The following is a 20121-nucleotide window of genomic DNA, read 5'->3' on the forward strand; positions in this document are numbered from 1 at the left end:
ACTCCTTGCCTGAGGAGGTTGCGAAGGCTAGGACTATAACAGCGTTTAAAAGAGAACTCGATAAATTCATGGAGGTTAAGTCCATTAATGGCTATTAGTCAGGATGGGTAAGGAATGGTGTCCCTAGTCTCTGTTCCTCAGAGAGGAGATGGATGGCAGGAAAGTGATCACTTGATCATTACCTGTTAAGTTCACTCCCTCTGGGGCACCTGGCATTGGCCACTGTCGGTAGACAGGATACTGGGCTAGATGGACCTCTGGTCTGACCCAGTACAGCTGTTTTTATGTTAAAATATGCAGAAATATAGTTTCTTGATAAAAAGAATGTTTGGGTTTTTTTTAAATATGTGCAAAAAATATTGTACTGGTAATACAGCATCATTTTAGCATGTGTTTTTTGGGTTAGGGAAAAACTTTGGGCTTTATTTTCAAAATAGCTTGTCACTAATCAGCTCCTGTTTAGACATGTACTTAAGTGATCAGTTCCTATTAGACAAGAAGTGAGGCAGCCAGATTTTGTGTGTTCTCAGTTGTCATCAGCACCTGGATGCAAATCACCTTTGAAAATCTGGCTGCTTTTAGATACCTGCACAGAGGCAAAATTCTTTAGAAAAACCAACCTTTATTCTATCGCTTGTGAAATTTAAGGCTATACTGTAATTAGAAACTTTGAAATGTATATTATGGTCGATAATAATCAGATACTGCATTTCTGTTGAAGTACAATTTGAAAAATATATGTAGTTGTAAACGAAGTATAAACATCTTATGTTTCATATCTCTTATTCACACAGGTTTCCAGAATGGAGGAGCAGGTAAACAGCTTAAAATTGTCAAATGAAAATTTACAGAAACACGTGGAAGATCTTTTGACTAAATTGAAGGAGGTAAGAAAACCTTTTCTAAACTGTAATCTAGTGTGGCAACATTTAAGATAACTTCAGTATTTTAACTAAAAAAATTATCTCCCATATCTAATAGAATTAAGTACAATACTACCCTAATCTGCACCATTGTACCAAGGTATTGTTGGGATTGGCACTCTATAGAGGGGAGGGAGTTTACATTGCAGGCTGCAGTGTCCAGGCAAAGCAGGAAGGACTCCAGTAGGGGGAGAGTATTAGTTGTAACTTACTACTCTTTCTTATTCAGCAACTTTGGGTAAAGGTGGGTGGGAGGAGGGTAGGAGTTTAAGAAAGCTTTTACTTAGGGCCAACAGCTTCCAACTTTTACAAAAGTTCCAGACCTTTTTTGAGGGGGGGCGGGGAGAGCAAATATCCTCCTGTAATATTTGCCACGCAAATGTTGCAGCTTTTTGGAAGTGTATGAAAGCCTAAAAATAAAATTGACTGGCATATTTTCATTATCCATTCTGAGAGAAGTGCAACGAGTAAAAATTGGAAAAGAAACATAGAACAAACTAGATCTCTCGATTTTGTTGTACTTAGCCAATGGTACATATGATTGAAACGTTGATAAAGAAATGTAAAAATATTTTTAATGGTTTGTTCCACAACCTAATGTTTGCTTTTTCATATGTATGTATCATTTATGTGATGAATCATGTTTTCTCTAATGTAAATTAAAATGGTTGGGTTTGGAAAAAAGTCAAACTTCTGATAGAGGGGAAAAAGAATCTCATTCAATAACTTGCCCTTTTCCACATTGTTCGGTCTGTAGTAGTGTGTATCTGAGGAAACATTTTTGTTTTTGAACTTCTGTGTATTCTAACAGTCACAGTATAATTCTTAAACTTATAAAAACCTCACTTTGAACATAAGAACTGCCATGCTGAGTCAGACAAATGGTCCATCTATCCTGGTATCCTGTCTTCCGGCAGTGGCCAGTGCCAATTCTTCAGAGGAAATGAACAGAACCAATTACTGAGTGATCCATCTCCTGTTGTCCAGTCCTTGTTTCTGGCAGTCAGAGGTTTAGGGAAACACAGAATGTGGGTTGCACTGGTGGCCATCTTGTCCAAGAGTCATTGATCCTCCATCAACTTATCTAATTTTTTTTTTAACCCAGTTATACTTTTAGCCTTCACAACATCTCCTGGCAACAAGTTCTACAGGGTGACTGTGCATTGTGTGAAGACGTACTTCCTTATGTTTGTTTTAAACTTGCTGCTTTTTAATTTCATTGGGCAACCCTTTGTTCCTATGTTATGTCCTTATTTACTTTATCCACACCATTCATGATTTTATAGACTTCTATCATATCTCTCCTTCGTTGTTGCTTCTCTAAGATGTACAGTCTATCTTTTTAATCTCTCCTCATGTGGAAGTTGTTCCATCCCTTTAATCATTTTTGTTGCCCTTCTCTATACCTTGTCCTGTTCTAATATATCTTTCTTGAAATGAAACGACCAGAGCTGTGCACACTCAGTATTCAAGTTGTAGGCATACCGTGAATTTATATAGTGGCCTTATATTTTCTGCTTTTATTTTATCCCTTTCCTAAATGTTCGTTTAGCTTTTTTGACTGCTGCTCCAGACTGAGAAGATGTTGTCAGAGAACTAGCCACGATGACTTTAAGATCTTTCTTGAGTGGCAATAACTAATTTAGAATCCATCATTTTGTATGTATAATTGGGATTATATTTTCCGATATGCATTACTTTACATTTACCAACACTGAATTTTGTTTGCCATTTTCTTTTCCCATCACCCAGTTTTGTGAGATCCCTTTGTAACTCTTTGCCATAAACTTTAGACTTAATTATCTTGAGTAATTTAATATTGTCTGCAAACTTTGCCACTTCACTGGCTTGCAACTGAAACAGAACCAGTGCAATGAATTCATGTTTTTTATTCATCAGGCAAAAGAACAGCAAGCCGGTATGGAAGAAAGATTCCATAATGAACTAAATGCCCACATAAAGTTATCCAACTTATACAAGGTAAGTTTGGGAATATTGGATAGATTCATATTAGAATTATATGGAAGTAGGTCCAGGGTTTGGAGTCTGGTACAGGTCTGACTATTTTCCCAGAGCTATATTTCTACCTATATAAAGTGTTAATGTGAGACGTGGGGATGGTTCTCTTCCTTAATCTTCCAAAGTCCTGTTTAGTTTCTTCTGGCCAATAAGACTTTTATCACATGCATTTTCATTGAAAGGAGCAGATCTCTCAAAAACTTCATAGAAAATATAGGACACTATGCATAGATGTGCTCTGACATGTTGAAAGAAGGATATGGGAAAATAAGCTTGGGTTGAGCAGTTGATGTGGCCCAATGCTTGAAATGACCATAACTTTATAGGCTGTGGTAATAATGGTGTTATATTTCACACTGCATTTAAAATTTTACATTGCTCAACTCAGACCTGCTATTTTACTTCATTTTACAGACTAAGCAAAACTGCATTTAAAATAATAGAGGAAGTATCTTACCTACTGTATGGAATTTTCTTGTATTGTAAATGTGTTAATAATGATAAAGTGCCATGCTCACTAATCAGTGGTCTTAATCAATGCCCGTGCAACTTATTTTGTAGTCTTGCAATATTCTTCTGCATGGCTCCTAAATTATTCTCCTTAACCTCTGAGGGTAGGACAAGAAGCAATGGACTTAAACTGCCCTTGCAGCAATTTAGGTTGGACTTTAGGAAAAGCTTCCTAACTGTCAGGGTGGTTAAGCACTGGACTAAATTGCCCAGGGAGGTTGTGGAATCTCAGTCATTGGAGATTTTTAAGAGCAAGTTAGACAAATACCTGTCAGGAATGATCTAAATAATAAGTCCTGCCATGAGTGTAGGGGGACTGGACTAGATGACCTCTCAAGGTCCCTTCCAGGCCTATGATTCTCTGAATTATATGTATGTGTATGTATACTTATTTAATAACATATAAATAGAAGTTTGCTACTCTTTTTAAGTATATAAAAATAAATATTTGCTTAACAAGGTTCATTATATACATGAGGTTTTTATGAAAACAAATTTTGTTTTATAAGAAAAATCTACAAAAAATGTAATTGGTCTCATGCCACAGATTTTGAGTGTCCATCTTATATAGGGCCGATTTGCAGAGTTCCTGAACATCCACAATGTCTGTAGACTTCAATAGGAATTGTGGTTTCTCATCATCACTGAAAATCAGATCCTTGCTCTCTAAATCTGGGCACCCAAAATTAGAGGCAAATCCTAGAGAGGTGTGGGCCTTGAATTCTTTCTGCTTCAGTTGCTCTCCCTTTAAAATGGAGGAAAATGTTTTTCTACAGTAGTGTTACAAAGCAGTAATTCTATTGTTTGTACAGCAAATCACATTGAGATTCTCAAAAGAAGGAGCTATTCAAGTGAAAAGTATAGTATAAGTGCTAACTTGCCAGGAGCATTTATATCTAAGAACGAAAGCCTCATACTTTAGAAAAAGTTTATAAATTTGATTTTTTTTTTATAGAAATCTGGGCACCTAAAAATACTGCTGCAATACAGCCATGCAAACATGTTAAATAACTTGGTTGGTTATGTCAACAACTGACCATTTTCTTCTAAAATGGGGAGTTAGCACCTGAATTTCAAGACCTTTAATTACAGTTTTGCTGGGACTTACAGTAAGGGACAACTGTTTCCAATTAGAGTAATACCGTGGTGTGTGTTACATATTTATGCCAACATCTTGTTGATTCCTGACCTCTGAGGAGCTACCTTATTTGTAACTGTTCAATAACAAAAGATTAAATAGTATACTTGTATTTAGAGTGCTGCAGATGATTCAGAAGCGAAGAGCAATGAGCTGACGCGAGCAGTAGAGGAGCTGCACAAACTTTTACAAGAAGCAGGTGAAGGTGAGAAGCTACTTAAAAGAATTGCATAATTTTTAATGATTTTGTTTTCGTTTCCTGTTTAGTTAAACAGTTTGAGTAAAAACACCCCCAAAACAGTGGCAGGTGTGAAGGGAATTTTTTCTCTGTTCATCTGTGGGAAATGTTATTTAAATGTTGTGTTGAATTGTCTTATTACAGTTATAAAAAAACTTTCATGATGTCCAAATGTACTTGTAGAATTTTCTTAACCTTATTGTGATTTTGAGAAGATATAATTTCTGCAGAATCTCTTTAAAGAAATTTGACCTGTGTCTTCATATCAGTCTCATTATTTTAGTTTGGCTTGTCCTAATCTTGCTGTTTAATTTTTAGCCCTCTTCTGCGTTCAGCAGAATACCAGTTAATGCTTTCTTTCTAAGATGAATGATTTAATGTCTTTCTCAAAGGACATTTAAGAAATCTCTTTAAAGATACTTTTGTATACTTCACTCTTTTTAAAGAGAGAAAAAAATTATATGTAATTTTAGCTAACAAAGCAACAGAGGATCATTTGGCTGAGATGGAGGAGTCTAAAACTGCAATGGAAAAAGAACTCAGAGAGAAGATTAGCAAGTTAGAGAAAGAACTGGAGAATGCTAATGATTTACTTTCTGCTACAAAACGTAAAGGTAGGATAACACTTGAACTTTCTGTATGTTCCAGATTTTATATACTAAGTAATTTTCAAAAAGGGCTTTTGCACTGCAATTTCTAGAGCAAATAAGTGTACTAAATCTTCCTCTTAAAACATAGGATAGTATCTGGGTACAATATTATATAGTAGACATCAATCTAAATATATCTGCTAGAGTCCAAATATCAGAGAAAATCAATTACTGTTGTGTTTTTGGTTTAATTTTATAAAATGTGGAAGGTAGCACTTTTTTTTTCTTTCGCCCTACTAGAGTGTCACTTGTAGTTTGGCACAGTTAAGTTCTGCCAGCCATTGTATTTCAAGGCATCCCTGCTATTTAAATTGTTTGTCTTCAATTACAAAATGGAAACAATCTGACAATGAGATTGTTTGAACACTTATAACTAGACTGGACAAAGCGCTATAGAATATATTATAAAGAACAATTTTACACTAGAATTAGGTGTATTTTATTTCTGCTTTCTAAGATTTTTTAGATCCAAATGGAATTTTTTCCTAATCATTATTTTCGAGGAGAAGGTTGATAAGACCTTATTTGTAGTGATTGTTGTCTATATACAGTATGTGTGTTTGTCGTTGAGCATATGTGCATAGGATTTGTGTACTAGATATAAAATGTAAGCATCTGTAGAATACTTTCTCTCTATTTTATGTATGATTTGATATATGTTTTGGGGTTTTAACCTATCCAGGAGCCATACTGTCTGAGGAAGAGCTGACAGCCATGTCTCCTACTGCTGCAGCGGTAGCTAAAGTGGTGAAACCTGGAATGAAGTTAACCGAGGTAGATGGAATTTGTTTATTATAAGTTGATGACTCAAAATCCATTTATCTATTTGCGTCTTTGACTAAAATCTTTCTTACAACATTAACAACATGGATACGAAGTATTTACTCAGGTGTCCATGGCCCTAATCCAGCAAAGCACTTGATCGCTGCTACACTTTGGAAGTTTACTCAGAACAGTATGGGTTTTGTCACTGCCTTCCCTGTAATCCTGGGTGTGTCTGCGCTCTCCAGCTTTGGCTCAGAGTGCTGACACCATCAGCCTGCTTACAGCATAGTGACCTCACCCTGACTTCCACCAGCCTGGTTACTCCTTGCAGGATGACACCAAGGCTCTTCCAGTCCTGAGTCTCCATGGAACAGTCTACTCAGCTCCTCTCACTGTAGCATTCAAACCATATCAAGTTTACTGCTCCTTTAAAGATACAGTATACAGCACCAGCCTATTAGTTTGGCTAAGGATTTTACTCTTCAGTTTGAAATGCCACACTCATATGATTGTTAATAAATTTAATCTTGTATTATTACACAAAGAACAGATATTTAAGTGGTACCAAGTAGGAGGAATTAAGATAGAAATGGTTACAAAAGAACAAAAGTAAATATGATTCTAAGACTATAATCTAACTTAACAAACTAAAATCTTTTTTCTTCAAAGTATTTTTTTCACCACAGTCATTCTTCCAGCATGGCTGGCCAGTTCTGAAGCCAGGATCCAACATAGAACCCAGAATCTGCTTTCTTTGTCTCCTCAGGTGAAAGATGGCAAAATGGCTTTCCCTCTCTGTTCATATCCTCCTTATCTTTGTTTTTGAAGTCAGGAAGCCTTCTTTGCGGCTCAGCTTGCTGTGTCCACCAGGAAGCTGTCGTCATGTTAATTTTTGCAGTCTCCTCCCCCACATGGTTTATCTACTCCAATTGCTATTTTGGTTGCTTTGTTTACCTTTTATGTGAATATACTTCCATTGTCTCTTCTTGCTCAATTTATATTGGCGACACCATTCAAGCAGGTGGAACTACATTCTTTTGTGCCTTAAACCCTATGTGCCAAGCACATTTTAAGAACGTTTCCATCACACATTTATAATTTTTCATATATCACTCCGCACAATATTGTTAATGACCGTCATGTTACTAGTTTGCATATGATACCTAACATGACACCATTTAGATACAGACTGTGATAACAGTGAGTTGGGGTACACTGACCTGGTCAGGCTTCCTGAGACTAACTGTTAGATTCCAGGGACCCCCTTGACTCCTCGGATGCTCTAAGGCAGGGGTTCTCAGACCTTTGTACTGGTGACCCCTTTCACACATCAAGCCTCTGAGTGCAACTCCCCTTATACATTAAAAACACTTTTTTTAATATATTTAACACCATTATAAATACTGGAGGTAAAGCGAGGCTTGGGGTGGAGGCTGACAGCACATGATCCCCCATGTAATAACCTCGTGACCCCCTGAGGGGTCCTGACCCCCAGTTTGAGAACCCCTGCTCTAACGGTCACAATCACGTGTTCTAAATCAATGGGTTTACTCACATGCTTAAAGTTAAACATGATAAAATGTTGTGCTGGGTCATGGTCTTAGTGGGTTAAAAACCACTAATGTCAAGGTTTTTTATAAAACATAAAAAGAGAGAGTGTTTCTTCAGTCCTGAAAACGTCATATCCAATCACATGTGAATCTGGTGGTCATTTTATTTGTGCGCACCAGTGTTTTACAATGATGAGAGCTTTTCCTTCTGTCACTGTCATAAGGGATGCTCCGAACGTGTCAAAATAACTTGAACTTTAAGGTGTTCTCTATGAGGGAACTAATTTGTACTTTTGTAGAAAGAATGGATTTAGTTGTATAAGATTTTTTTTTTATTATCTTTTCTTGTTCTCTCCTTTCTCCCACTACTAAAGATACTGATTCCAAAATGAAACTTTTTGTTTACTGCTAAACTTGGTATTGCTAAGGTTTTTATTGTTTGATGTGCCATTTATGAATTTTGATCTGACTGATATCTAGTTAGAACATATTTAAGATTTGCCCTATTATAGTTACACAGTAACTTGAAAAATGGCAAGTATTTAGCATTAGGGATGATAACATCACAGAATATTTGCATCATTAACTAATATAAAGCTTAAACTAATTAGTTATTCAACTCGGAGAATGCAGTTGAAAAGATTACCTTAATATAAAATCTGTTACAGAATGTGATGTAAAATATGTATATCAAATATGTGAATTAATAGTCATTAGATAAGTATTTTTTAAGGTTGTTGGTTACACTTTTCAAAAAAATGTTTCTTGCCACAGCTTTACAATGCCTATGTGGAAACACAGGATCAGCTACTTCTGGAGAAGCGGGAAAATAAGAGAATTAACAAGTATTTGGATGAAATAGTACAGGAAGTGGAAGCCAAAGCACCAATTTTAAAACGGCAACGTGAAGAGTATGAACGGTCACAGAAAGCTGTAGTCAGTTTGTCAGCTAAGCTTGAACAAGCTATGAAGGTCAGTGTGGATATTAAAAAAGAAAGCCAGGAAATAAATTGTATAGAGCATGCAGAAGATTTATTGTGCTAATCCCCTAAATTTGTAAACATAGTGAATGGATTCTAGTAAGTGATGTGTTGTGCAAAAGAAACTGTTTTGTGCTTTCCAGCTTTGAGCGGTTATGGACAAGATTGTTCATGATCTCTGTTACAGTTCTAGAACAGTGTGTTTGCTTGTAGTCTTGTGGCCTTCTGTGAGAAGAAAACAAATTTATAATTAAGGCCTTACATAGTTGATCTTAATTTGCAAGGGGGTACCAAAAATAGGGGATTGAGTAACTAAACAAAATGGGACTTAGATTTCCAGTTCCAATTAATTATCATGGAAATTGGGTTTCCAAATCCTTTAGGCGTCTTTGAAGAATATAATCCTACAATTTTACTGTGTGGCATTACGAAAAGTAATTAAAGTATAATCTGTAAAAGTAATTATTTGGTTTCTTTTACTTTGGATTGTGGAAAAAGATACTCAGACTCCAGCCTCAAAGGAGTAGACAAATACTTGGTTGCTTTGAGGCACAATAGCTGTATTTTTATTACAGTTATTCAGAAAAAAGTCACCATATTTGGCGTGATCACTATAGCAGAAAGTGTTGATCAATTCTGAGTTTTTAGATGTTTTATATAATTTTTTTTTTTTTTTAAATAGGAAATTCAGCGATTGCAAGAGGATACTGATAAAGCCAATAAGCATGCTTCTGTACTGGAAAGAGAGAACCAAAGACTGGAAATACAAGTGAAAGACCTTTCACAACAGGTTAGAACAAATATTATTTATTTCTTTTTCCTAATACAGTAGTAGAATGCTCTCACTCTTGTTAACTCAGTGATCAGTTGCTGTATTGTACATTCTGAGATTGGCTTTGTGAAGTACACCTCTGATGTTGCTGATATCCTTAAAAGCATTTCCCTGGGCCAGTGTATTATTTCCGTTTCTGCTTATAAAATTAGATTAAGTTCAACTTACCAAACCTTAAGTCATCTTTGGGAGAACATGATGCATGTCTGACACAGAAAAGTGCAATATGAATTGGATTTTGTTTTTGTGGAAGTGGAAAGTCCACTGATCTGAGCACAGGATCGTGAGCCAGGAATACCTGAGTTCAAGTTCTGACTCTAACATGGGTTCTGTGACCTTGGTCAAAGGACTGAACCTCTGTCTCACTGTAAAGGGATATCTCTTACTAACGTCAGAGGGTTTTAATGAAATTTAATTCATATTTTTAAAGAAAACTGTGCCATTCAATTTTAATTCTAGACAGAATACTTTATAGAAAATACAGAACTCACGTGTTTTGCTTCTAAAGAGTTTGTCTGTAAAAGTAAAATTTGAAAATCAAATGTAAGTTAGTTTTATAACCTGAATGTTCTTTTTCAGGTGAGAGTGCTTTTAATGGAACTTGAGGAAGCCAGAGGCAATCATGTAATTCGTGATGAAGAAGTGAGCTCTGCTGACATAAGTAGCTCTTCTGAAGTAATATCCCAGCATCTAGTCTCCTACAGAAATATTGAGGAACTTCAGCAGCAGAATCAGCGTCTCTTGGTGGCTCTTCGGGAGCTTGGGGACGCTAGAGAAAAAGAGGAACAAGAAACGACTTCATCTAGGTAAACTTTCCTCCTTCAGCAAAGTTTTCATACTTGCCAGTAACAGGACATGAAAGTAAAGGGTTTAATCTGTAGCAAGGTAGATTTAGGTCAGTTATTAGGAAAAACTTTCTAACTGTGATGATAGTTAAACTCTGGAATAAGCTTCCAAGGGACGTTGTGAAATTCCCATCGTTGGCAGGTTTTTAAAATCAGGTTGGACAAATACGTGCCAGGATTGTCCCTGGAAAACAGTGGGCTGAACTTGGTGACTTCTTGAGGTCCCTTCCAGCCCTTCATTTCTATGGTTATATGTTAAGCAGAAGAATTTTCATGTTGAGGTTCATATTAATTTACTTGCAAAAGTGATGATTGTTTTCAAAAGCATTAGTCAGCCAAAATTTAGGCTGCAGATTAAAATTATTGCTAGGCTTCATATTGCATCTCTTCTTTTTTCCACTGTTTTTCAGTTCAACACGCACAAACCTTGCCACCTTCTATATATTCTTCCAAAACTTTGGCACTTCTATAACTTCTTAAAATGGTGCTTCACTTTTTCCAAACAGATAAATATGTTGATGGATGAAACGTATGCCAAGCCCCCGGTCTTAATTTGTGCCTTACATATGTGTAATAGGAGTTGCATTGAATGTTAGGTTTTTAACTTTGCCTAAGGATTTCCTTATTTTCTAAAAGAATGTTAATCTATTTAGGCAAAGTGAGTTTAAGATTTTTGGAGTGATAGTGTTCCCTTAATAAGTACTTCACGTTTAATAGTTACTCTTCATAGTTGATGACTAATAGTTGATTTGTATTGTCACCAAATGATTGGTGAATAAAGACTGCATGCAGTTATATTATGGCTCAAGTGAATGGCTGCAACTTCATTAATTGGGCTAAATTTGAAATAGCAAAATCCATTACTGGAATTAAAGCTGGTCCAATGTACTTATGTCCTCAAACTGTGACCATTACAGACAAATTTCCTAGCAGACTCAACCCTGTGCAATACATTTGCAACTAAATTCCCTCAACCTATCCCAATTTTTGTTTGAAGAAATGTGCATGAATAAGGAGCTGCCTCTAAATCGTTCTTGGTGGAAAAGGCCCTTCCCCTCTCACCATTAATAGAATCATAGGACAGGAAGGGACCTCGAAAGGTCATCTAGTTCAGTCCCCTGCATTCATCTCATGACTAAGTATTATCTAAACCAGCATTTCTCAAATGCAGCCACCGGAGGCTTTTCTTGCAGTCACAGCCTTCTGGGTGGTTATTGATTGGGGGGCAAAGCAGTGGCCCCTCTCTGAAGACACAAAAGCTGGAGAAGCAGGCAGCCAGTGAGTTCCCCACCTTCCCGGGGTGGTGGGGTTAGGCATCAGCTCTGAGGTGACAGGTGTCAGGCTCTAGCCATGGAGCTTTGGGCTCTGTTTCCTGAGCTCACCACCCTTCCTATTACCTTTGACCCCCGCTGCCTTCCCTAGTGCCCCATTGCCCCGGCTCCCGCTGCCTCCATACCCACCTCCCCATCCAGGGCTCAATTTATCCCCGAATTGCCTGGGCTGAGTAAGTCTGCTGTGAAAAGTGATATTTGTTAATATCACTTTTCACAGCAGACTTAGTATCTAGCAAGTCTAAATAAAAAAGCAACCAAAAAAGCAAAAGAAACAAGAAGAAAAAATACAAGAACATGCAAAGCACCTTACTGGACCTAAACAGAATAAAAAACACAAATAAAGAATAGAGACAACTGTACATTATTTTTATTATTGAGTCTGCAAAAAAAAAAAAAACCCTACATGTCCAAATCATTGTAATTTATTTATGTGCATATTCATTTGTTTTTCCTAAAGTTAATTTTTAGGAAAAATTTCAGTCTGAGGCCACCAAAAAATTGGTTGTGAGAACCCTGATCTAGACCATCTCTGATAGGTTGGTCTAACCTGCTTTTAAAATCAACAGTGATGGCAATTCCACAGCCTCCCTGAGCAATTTATTCCAGTGCTTAATCACGCTGACCATTAGAAAGTTTTTCCTAATGTCCAGCCTAATCTTCTCTTGCTGCAATTTAAGCCCATTGCTTCTTGTCCTATCCTCAGCGGTTAAGAAAAACAATTTTTCTCCCTCCTCCTTGTAACAACCTTTTATGTATTTGAAAACTGTTACCATGTACCCTCTGTCTTCTTTTTTCCAGATTAAGCAAACCCAATTTTTTCCCTCTTCCCTCATAGATCATGTTTTCTAGCCTTTAATCATTTTTGTTGTTCTTCTCTGGACTCTCTCCAATTTTTCCACATCTTTCCTGAAATGTGCCCAGAACTGGATACAATACTCTGGTTGAGGCCTAATCAGTGGGGAGTTAGCAAAGAATTACTGATTGTATCTTGCCTACACTCCTGTTAATATACTCCAAAATGATGTTCCCTTGTTTTGCAACAGTGTTACACTGTTGACTCATATTTAGCTTGTGATTCACTATGACTCCCAGAGCCCTTTCCGCAGTACTCCTTCCTAGGCATCTATTTCCATTTTGTGAGTGTGGAACTAATTGTTCCTTGTTAAGTGGAGTACTTTACATTTGTCCATATTGAATTTCACCCTATTTACTTCAGACCGTGTCTCCAGTTTGTCAAGATCGTTTTCTCCGAAGCCACGTTGGCAGTCCTCCCAGCTTCGTGGTATCTGCAAACTATGCATTATCTAAATCATTGATGAAGATATTGAACAGGAACTGATCCCTCCAGAATCATTATGCCCTTCCAGCTGACTGTGAACCTCTGATAATACTCTGGGAGCGGTCTTCCAACCAGTTATGCACCCACCTATTAGTAGCTCCATCTAGATTGCATTCCCTAGTTTGTTTATGAGAAGGTCATGTGAGACCATATCAAAGCTTTACAGAGTCAAGATTATGACATCTACTGCTTCCCCCCGTCCACAAGGCTACCTTTTCCCTGTCAAAGAAAGCTGGTAGGTTGTTGACATGATTTGTTCTTTGAAACAATCCACATGCTGTCTGTTACTTATCACTTATTATCTTCTAGATGTTGCAAATTGATTGCTTAATTATTCTCCATTATCTATCCAGGTACTGCAGTAAGCTGACTGGTCTGTAATTCCCCAGCTTCTCCTTATTTCCTTTTTATGTGTGGCACTATATTTGCCTTTTCCAGTCTTCTGGAATCTCTCCTATTTTCCATGACTTTTCAAAGATAATTGCTAATGGCTCAGGGTATCACTTCAGTCAGCTCCTTGAGTACTCTTAGGTGCATTTAATCAGGCCCTAGTGATGAAGTCAATAAAGACAAATGCAAAGTGCTCCACTTACGAAGGAACAATCAGGTTCACACATACAGAATGGGAAGAGACTGTCTAGGAAGGAGTATGGCAGAAAGAGATCTAGGTCATAGTGGACCATAGCTAAATATGAGTCAACAGTGTGATACTGTTGCAAAAAAAGCAAACGTGATTCTGGGATGCATTAACAGGTGTGTTGTAAACAAGACACAAGAAGTCATTCTTCCGCTCCTACTCTGCACTGTTAGACCTCAACTGGAATATTGTGTCCAGTTCTGGGCACCCGCATTTCAGGAAAGATGTGGAGAATTGGAAAGGGTCCAGAGAAGAGCTACAAGATGATTAAAGGTCTTGAGAACGTGATCTGTGAAGGAAGGCTGAAAGAATTGGGTTTATTTAGTTTGGAAAAGAGAAGACTGAGAGGGACATGATACCAGTTTTCAGTATCTAAAGGGTATCATCAGGAGAGGGAGAAAACTTGTTCACCTTAGCCTCTAATGTTTAGAACAGAAGCAATGGGCTTAAACTGAAGCAAGGGAGATTTAGGTTGAACATCAGGAAAAGTTCCTAACTGTCAGGGTGGTTGGACACTGGAATAAATTGCCTAGGGAGGTTGTGGAATCTCTATCTCTGGAGATATTTAAGAGTAGGTTAGATAAATGTCTATCAGGGATGGTCTAACAGTATTTGGTCCTGCCTGAGGGCAGGGACTGGACTCGATGACCTCTCGAGGGTCCCTTGCATCCTAAAGTCTATGAGAGACTTGAAGATATCTAAAGTGTCTAAGTAATTTTTAACTTATTCTTTCCTATTTTTAGCCTCTGATCCTTCCTCATGTTTCCACTGGCATTCACTATGTTAGATATCCAATCACTATCAACCTTCTGGTGAAAACCAAACAAGAAGTCCATTGAGCACCTCTGCCATTTCCACATTTTCTGTTATTGTTCCCCAGGCCCCACCCCCCCCCCCACATTAAGTAATGGGCCTTCCTTGTCCTTGGTCTTCCTCTTGCTTCTAATGTATTTGTAGAATGTTTTCTTGTTACCCTTTATGTCTCTAGCTACTTTGATCTCGTTTTTGGCTTGACCTTTCTAGTTTTGCCCCTGCATACTTGTGGTGTTTATTTATATTCATCCTTTGTAATATGACCTAGTTTCCATTTTTTGTAGGACTCTTCTTTGATTTCCTTGTTAAGCCAGGATGCTCATGGAAGGTGGAAAAAGTCCCATCTCTTAAGCGGGTCCGTGATACGGGGACCAATGCCAATCAACCATAGCCTAGAGCAGTGGTAGGCAACCTGCATCCCACAGGCCCCATGGGGCCCATCAGAGTAAGCTGATTGCGGGCTGCGAGACATTTTACGGACATTGACTGTCCATAGGCACGGCCCTCCGCAGCTGTCAGTGGCCGTGGTTCGCTGTTCCCGGCCAATAAGAGCTGCGGGAAGTAGCGGCCAGCACATCCCTGCAGCCCACTGCTTCCCACAGCTCCCATAGGCCAGAACGGCAAACCGCGGCCATTGGGAGCTGTAGGGGGCCATGCCTGCGGACAGTCAACATCCGCAAAGTGTCTCACAGCCTGCAATCTGCTTACCCTCGTGGGCCCCATGCAGCCTGTGAGATGCAGGTTGCTCACCACTGGCCTAGAGTGTGGCAGAAAATGTGACAGACTTGGCACCCTGGCCAACAAATAGTAGTCCAGCTGTGCTCCAATAAAGTCAAAGCCTAAAAGATTGCCAGGGGATAGGAAGATCCTCTTGCAAGCAGAGTGCAGGAATATATTTCCTTGTAGTATCCAATTTATCCCATCAATATATGTGGGAAAGAGGTAGCCGGCCAATTGATTGGCATATAGCCATCCCCCTGCTTAAGCGGAGGGAATCTCTATTTCTCCAGTCATATTAATCAGTGGCATAGCGGAACATGTTTTATGTTTGGTAAATGGACAATTTAACAAGGTACTATAATTGTACCTAAAAGTAAAGACAACTAAGAGCTCAGATAAAATGAGCAATAGGATATCTGCAGATATGTGACTCTGAGTTGTGTTTGCTCACTTTAACAAATTTTCTTTTTAAAAGTCCAAGGGCCTTGTCCAGTCCCTGTGTCTTTGCTCAGAACTCCCAGTGATACTAACTAAAATTCCAAGGATGGAATAAACAGTTTCTAAGGCCTCTTGTGATTAAATAGTTTAAATGCCTCTTAAAAATGCCACCTTGGCTAATAATCATTGCTGTCTAAATAGTTAAAAAGAAAACAAAATCCTGTCTTTTCTCTGTTTTCAGAATTTCTGAGCTGCAGAGTCAACTTGAAGAAGCCATCCATGAGTTAGAGAAACTGCGTGAAGCACGTCATGTTCAGCTGCAGCTTGTAGACTCTATAGTTCGTCAGCGTGATATGTACCGCGTACTGTTAGCTCAGACAACTGGAGTTGTCATTCCAGTGCAAGGTTAGGCTTCTGTTAGAAACTCATAAGTTTCCACAGTAGTTGATAGCTTTCTAAAATGATTTATGGAGAGGATTGCAACCTTTCTTTAGTTTGTGTGTGGTGTCCAGTGTTTATCATTAGCTTGCATATGGAAAATATGAAATATAGAAGTTTTTTGCTCTAAGAACTCTTAGCCTGCCGAACACCAAGTGACTGAGATTCAGTCTTCTGTTTGTATATTTGGTGGTTTTAAAATGTAGCTTTTATTTTTATAAAGCTTCAAGTATGTTGCCAGAAGAGATTTCTTTTACATCAACCCCAAAACGTTCAACTCAGGCCCTGTCAACTCCTGCTCCAGTATCAATGACTGAGTCTGCAGAGGCAGTAGAGGCTAAGGCTGCCCTTAAACAGGTACACTGAATTTTTTTTAATAAACATTTCAGATAATTTGTTTCTTTTTCACCTTGTAATCTTCTTAACGATTGTTCCTTAATGCTTGCTGTAGCTGCGGGAAGTTTTTGAGAACTACAGAAAAGAAAAGGCAGAGAATGACAAACTGCTAAATGAACAAAATGAAAAACTTCAGGAGCAAGTCACAGACTTGCGGTCGCAGAATGCTAAGATGTCCACCCAACTTGAATTTGCCTCCAAACGGTAAGTTGGTGATTATTGCATTTCCAAGTAGAACTCCATTTTCTTGTCTTATATATAACAAAACAAGCTAATTGCTTGGTGTTAGACTATATAGTCTATGTTTGTTGATATGAACTGCCAATAAAATACCCATGTTTCCAGTTGAGTGAGAATGCAGTTGCTACACACAGACAAATGTAGGTGCATTTTTACATGGCAACTTTATAATTACACAAAAAGCCCAAAACGGATAGCATATTGCTACTCCAAAAAAAAAAAAAAAAAAAGTACCAGTGTTACTTAATCCAAAGTGGGAGCTCATAATAAATTCTTTATTTACAAACAAAAACCAACAAATCCAGTGAGGGAACAACCCAAACGTGAAACTTTGGATCCTTTATTTGAAATACAACTTCCTCGATTAAAGCCAAAGAGAGAGAGAAACCTTATTTTTTTTAAGCCATAGGAGCTTCAGTAAGTGGAAGAGAAGGGTCTGTTTAGCCTGTGTTAATTGGTTGTTATTTGTTAAGAACTAGCCATACTTGAATATTTGAGTTAATGTCATGCATTATATTCAGAAACTTAATATGAAATGGAGCAGTGCTTTAGAAAAACCTATTTAATTTGCATTCACTTTTCCAATTCAGCTAACCTTTTACAGAGCTAATATCTCTGTAAAATCATGCTTCAAACTGGTACAGGAAAACATAGCATGTTCATATGAGTGTATGCACCCACCTTGTAATTCAGTGCAAGTCATTTAACTCAGGAATATAAACTTCTTTTCTTTTTTTTTTTCCACTTACAGTTATGAGATGCTGCAGGATAATGTTGAGGGATATCGTCGAGAAATAACATCCCTTCAGGAGAGAACGCAAAAGCTCACAGCAACAACTCAGAAACAGGAACAGATAATTAATACCATGACCCAAGACTTAAGAGGAGCTAATGAAAAGCTGGCTATGGCAGAGGTGATTGTACAACCTTTTCATACAATCTGTATTCGTGTACACTTCAAATTTAGTGTAGTGACAAAGTAAATTTCTATTCCATTGTCTTGAAAAATGTTAGAATTTGAACCAGTGCTTCACACCACCTGAAGTTTTGGAATTCAGTGGAATCTAGTACTAAATCTCTTAACTTCATGCCTTGTGAAAACACTGGCTGTTAAAATGTCAGCGTTGGACCATATATATGTGAGATATTTTATTTACCATCATAAATACTTAGAGACTCAGTAAACTCTTCTAAGGGGTGTTTTCTTCAACTGATGAATAGAGTGAAGCTTTTGCTTTTGGCTGATGTTAGTCAGCTAGCTAAAGTTTTGTAATTCCAGCCTAATTTACTTAGAATGTAGCTTGGCTTAAATTTCAGAAATGTAACATTTAGAAGAGTACTTGACTGGCTTTGGTTTCTTATCTTAATTGTTTGTTTGTTTTTCAAGAAGTTATACAGTAGGTAAATTTTGCCCAAATTAACTAATGCACAGATTTGCCATTAAGATACTAAATTTTCATTTGTAATCTGCTCTTTTAAAGGTAAGAGCAGAGAACTTGAAAAAAGAGAAGGATATCTTGAAGATGGCTGAAGTTCGTCTGACCCAGCAACGAGAATCTTTATTAGCTGAGCAAAGGGGACAAAATTTACTGCTTACTAATCTGCGAACTATTCAGGTATAATCAAATGCCATCCTTTTTCTTGGATGCAAAAACCATGTGAACTGGAGACAGTCTTTTCAGCTGATAACACTAAATGTGTAACACTTACTTTGTCAGATCTTTCAAGAATTAGTATAATGATTTGGCATGCAGTATTCAAAGCTTTAAAAATACTGGCGAAAATAGCATCTTTCAAGATATTATCCAATGCTTGATGAAATCATTGATTTCAGTAAGCATTGGCTCAGGCCATTAAACAGCAATCATTGTTTCAAGTCAAATAAACATTCATTACTTGAAAGTGTTACTTAGCAATTTCATCAGTGAGCAATAATACTGTCATCAGTATGGGCATCGTTTTTATGCACTTTTGAAAAGACAAGAAATTATTCTCCTTCCATTGAAAATATAACCATTAAAATGCAAGTGACTGTAAATTGTGGATCAGATCAAAAAAGTGATTACTTGTTTCATTAACTCTGACAAACTTGATTCTGGTCACTGCCTGACCTGCTAATTTTGTTTTCCTGTTACACTGTGGTGTGTTTAATATTTCGTTCATAAATAATTGCTTAAGATAACATCCCTAGCAAATTCATCATTAATTTTTCATGTTGGTAACAACTTCTGCTGTATATGCCAATCAGTTGGCTGGCTACCTCTTGATACAGCATACTGTGTGGTGCGTAATTTTTTTTGTGGGGGGTGAGGGTAACAGGAATGGTGTGGAGTTAACTCATACTAAGTGATTAGGATTTCTTCACTTGTCTGAATTTTTCCACGTGGTAGCAATTGCATTTCGTGCGTTTATCAGGTGATATTGGAGAGGTCCGAGACAGAGACTAAACAAAGACTCAACAACCAGGTAGAGAAACTAGAGCGTGAGATATCCCAGCTAAAGAAGAAACTAGAGAATGAGGTGGAACAAAGGCACGTGCTTACCAAAAACCAAGATGTGAGTACTTGTAAGCAGTTTTTTCTAACTGATGTTTAAGAGAAAAATAAATGAAATTGCTTACTAGCTTGCAAGATCTGCTTAATCATTATATTGTTGTCTTGTATTAATTATATTGGATTTTTATGCAGTGTGTCAGGTATTGCAGACTCAAGAATACTGCCTTTACAGGTTCATCTGTTGGATACTAAGAGACAACTTGAGACTGAAATGAACCGTCACCTTAACACGAAGGAACTGCTGAAGAATGCCCAAAAAGAGATTGCCACATTGAAACAGCAGCTGAATAATACTGAAGCTCAATTAGCTTCCCAGACATCACAGCAGGCTCCTGGGAAAGGTAAAGTGAAATGGTGACTGATTGAAATATTTACTAGTTTGAAAGCTGCCTGATGAAGGAGGAGACCAAAGTGATTTATGTCCAGTGTTTTGTGTGTAAATCCTAGGAATACAGTCTCTGAAATCAGAAAACCCCATTCTGATTACTTCAGCATGTTCAGATACAGTTTGACCAATATGACCTATAAAAGAATTCAGATGGACCAGACTTAAAAACAGGACAAATTAATAGGTCTCCTACGTAAACTTGAAAGCTTACCTTTAATGCTTTAATGCTTACCTTTAATGTGAAATGCTGTTTCTTAAATACATCTAATCTAATTCCTCATCCTCACAATCCTAATTAATTGCTGTGGATAATGGGTGGAAATTTCTGAACTTGCATTTTATGTCATAATTGCAGTGTAAGATTGTGGGTGAA

General features: G+C 37.6%; 1 protein-coding gene across 3 annotated transcripts in view; it reads left to right on the top strand.

Annotated features, from left to right (window-relative positions):
- TPR (translocated promoter region, nuclear basket protein) overlaps positions 1-20121 on the top strand; it is a 74056-nt gene that overhangs the window by 13127 nt on the left and 40808 nt on the right. For all 3 annotated transcript variants that reach the window (XM_032783436.2, XM_032783438.2, XM_032783439.2), the window contains exons 7-21: positions 795-887; positions 2823-2903; positions 4708-4795; positions 5302-5442; positions 6161-6252; positions 8568-8765; positions 9456-9563; positions 10185-10411; positions 15973-16136; positions 16393-16526; positions 16621-16769; positions 17557-17719; positions 18287-18421; positions 19221-19361; positions 19533-19701. In XM_032783436.2, the coding sequence (XP_032639327.1) occupies positions 795-887; positions 2823-2903; positions 4708-4795; positions 5302-5442; positions 6161-6252; positions 8568-8765; positions 9456-9563; positions 10185-10411; positions 15973-16136; positions 16393-16526; positions 16621-16769; positions 17557-17719; positions 18287-18421; positions 19221-19361; positions 19533-19701 (2083 nt within the window). The remainder of the gene's footprint in view (positions 1-794; positions 888-2822; positions 2904-4707; positions 4796-5301; positions 5443-6160; positions 6253-8567; positions 8766-9455; positions 9564-10184; positions 10412-15972; positions 16137-16392; positions 16527-16620; positions 16770-17556; positions 17720-18286; positions 18422-19220; positions 19362-19532; positions 19702-20121) is intronic.

The sequence above is a fragment of the Chelonoidis abingdonii genome, chromosome 7 (assembly GCF_003597395.2).
Source record: "Chelonoidis abingdonii isolate Lonesome George chromosome 7, CheloAbing_2.0, whole genome shotgun sequence".
Lineage (NCBI taxonomy): Eukaryota > Metazoa > Chordata > Testudines > Testudinidae > Chelonoidis > Chelonoidis abingdonii.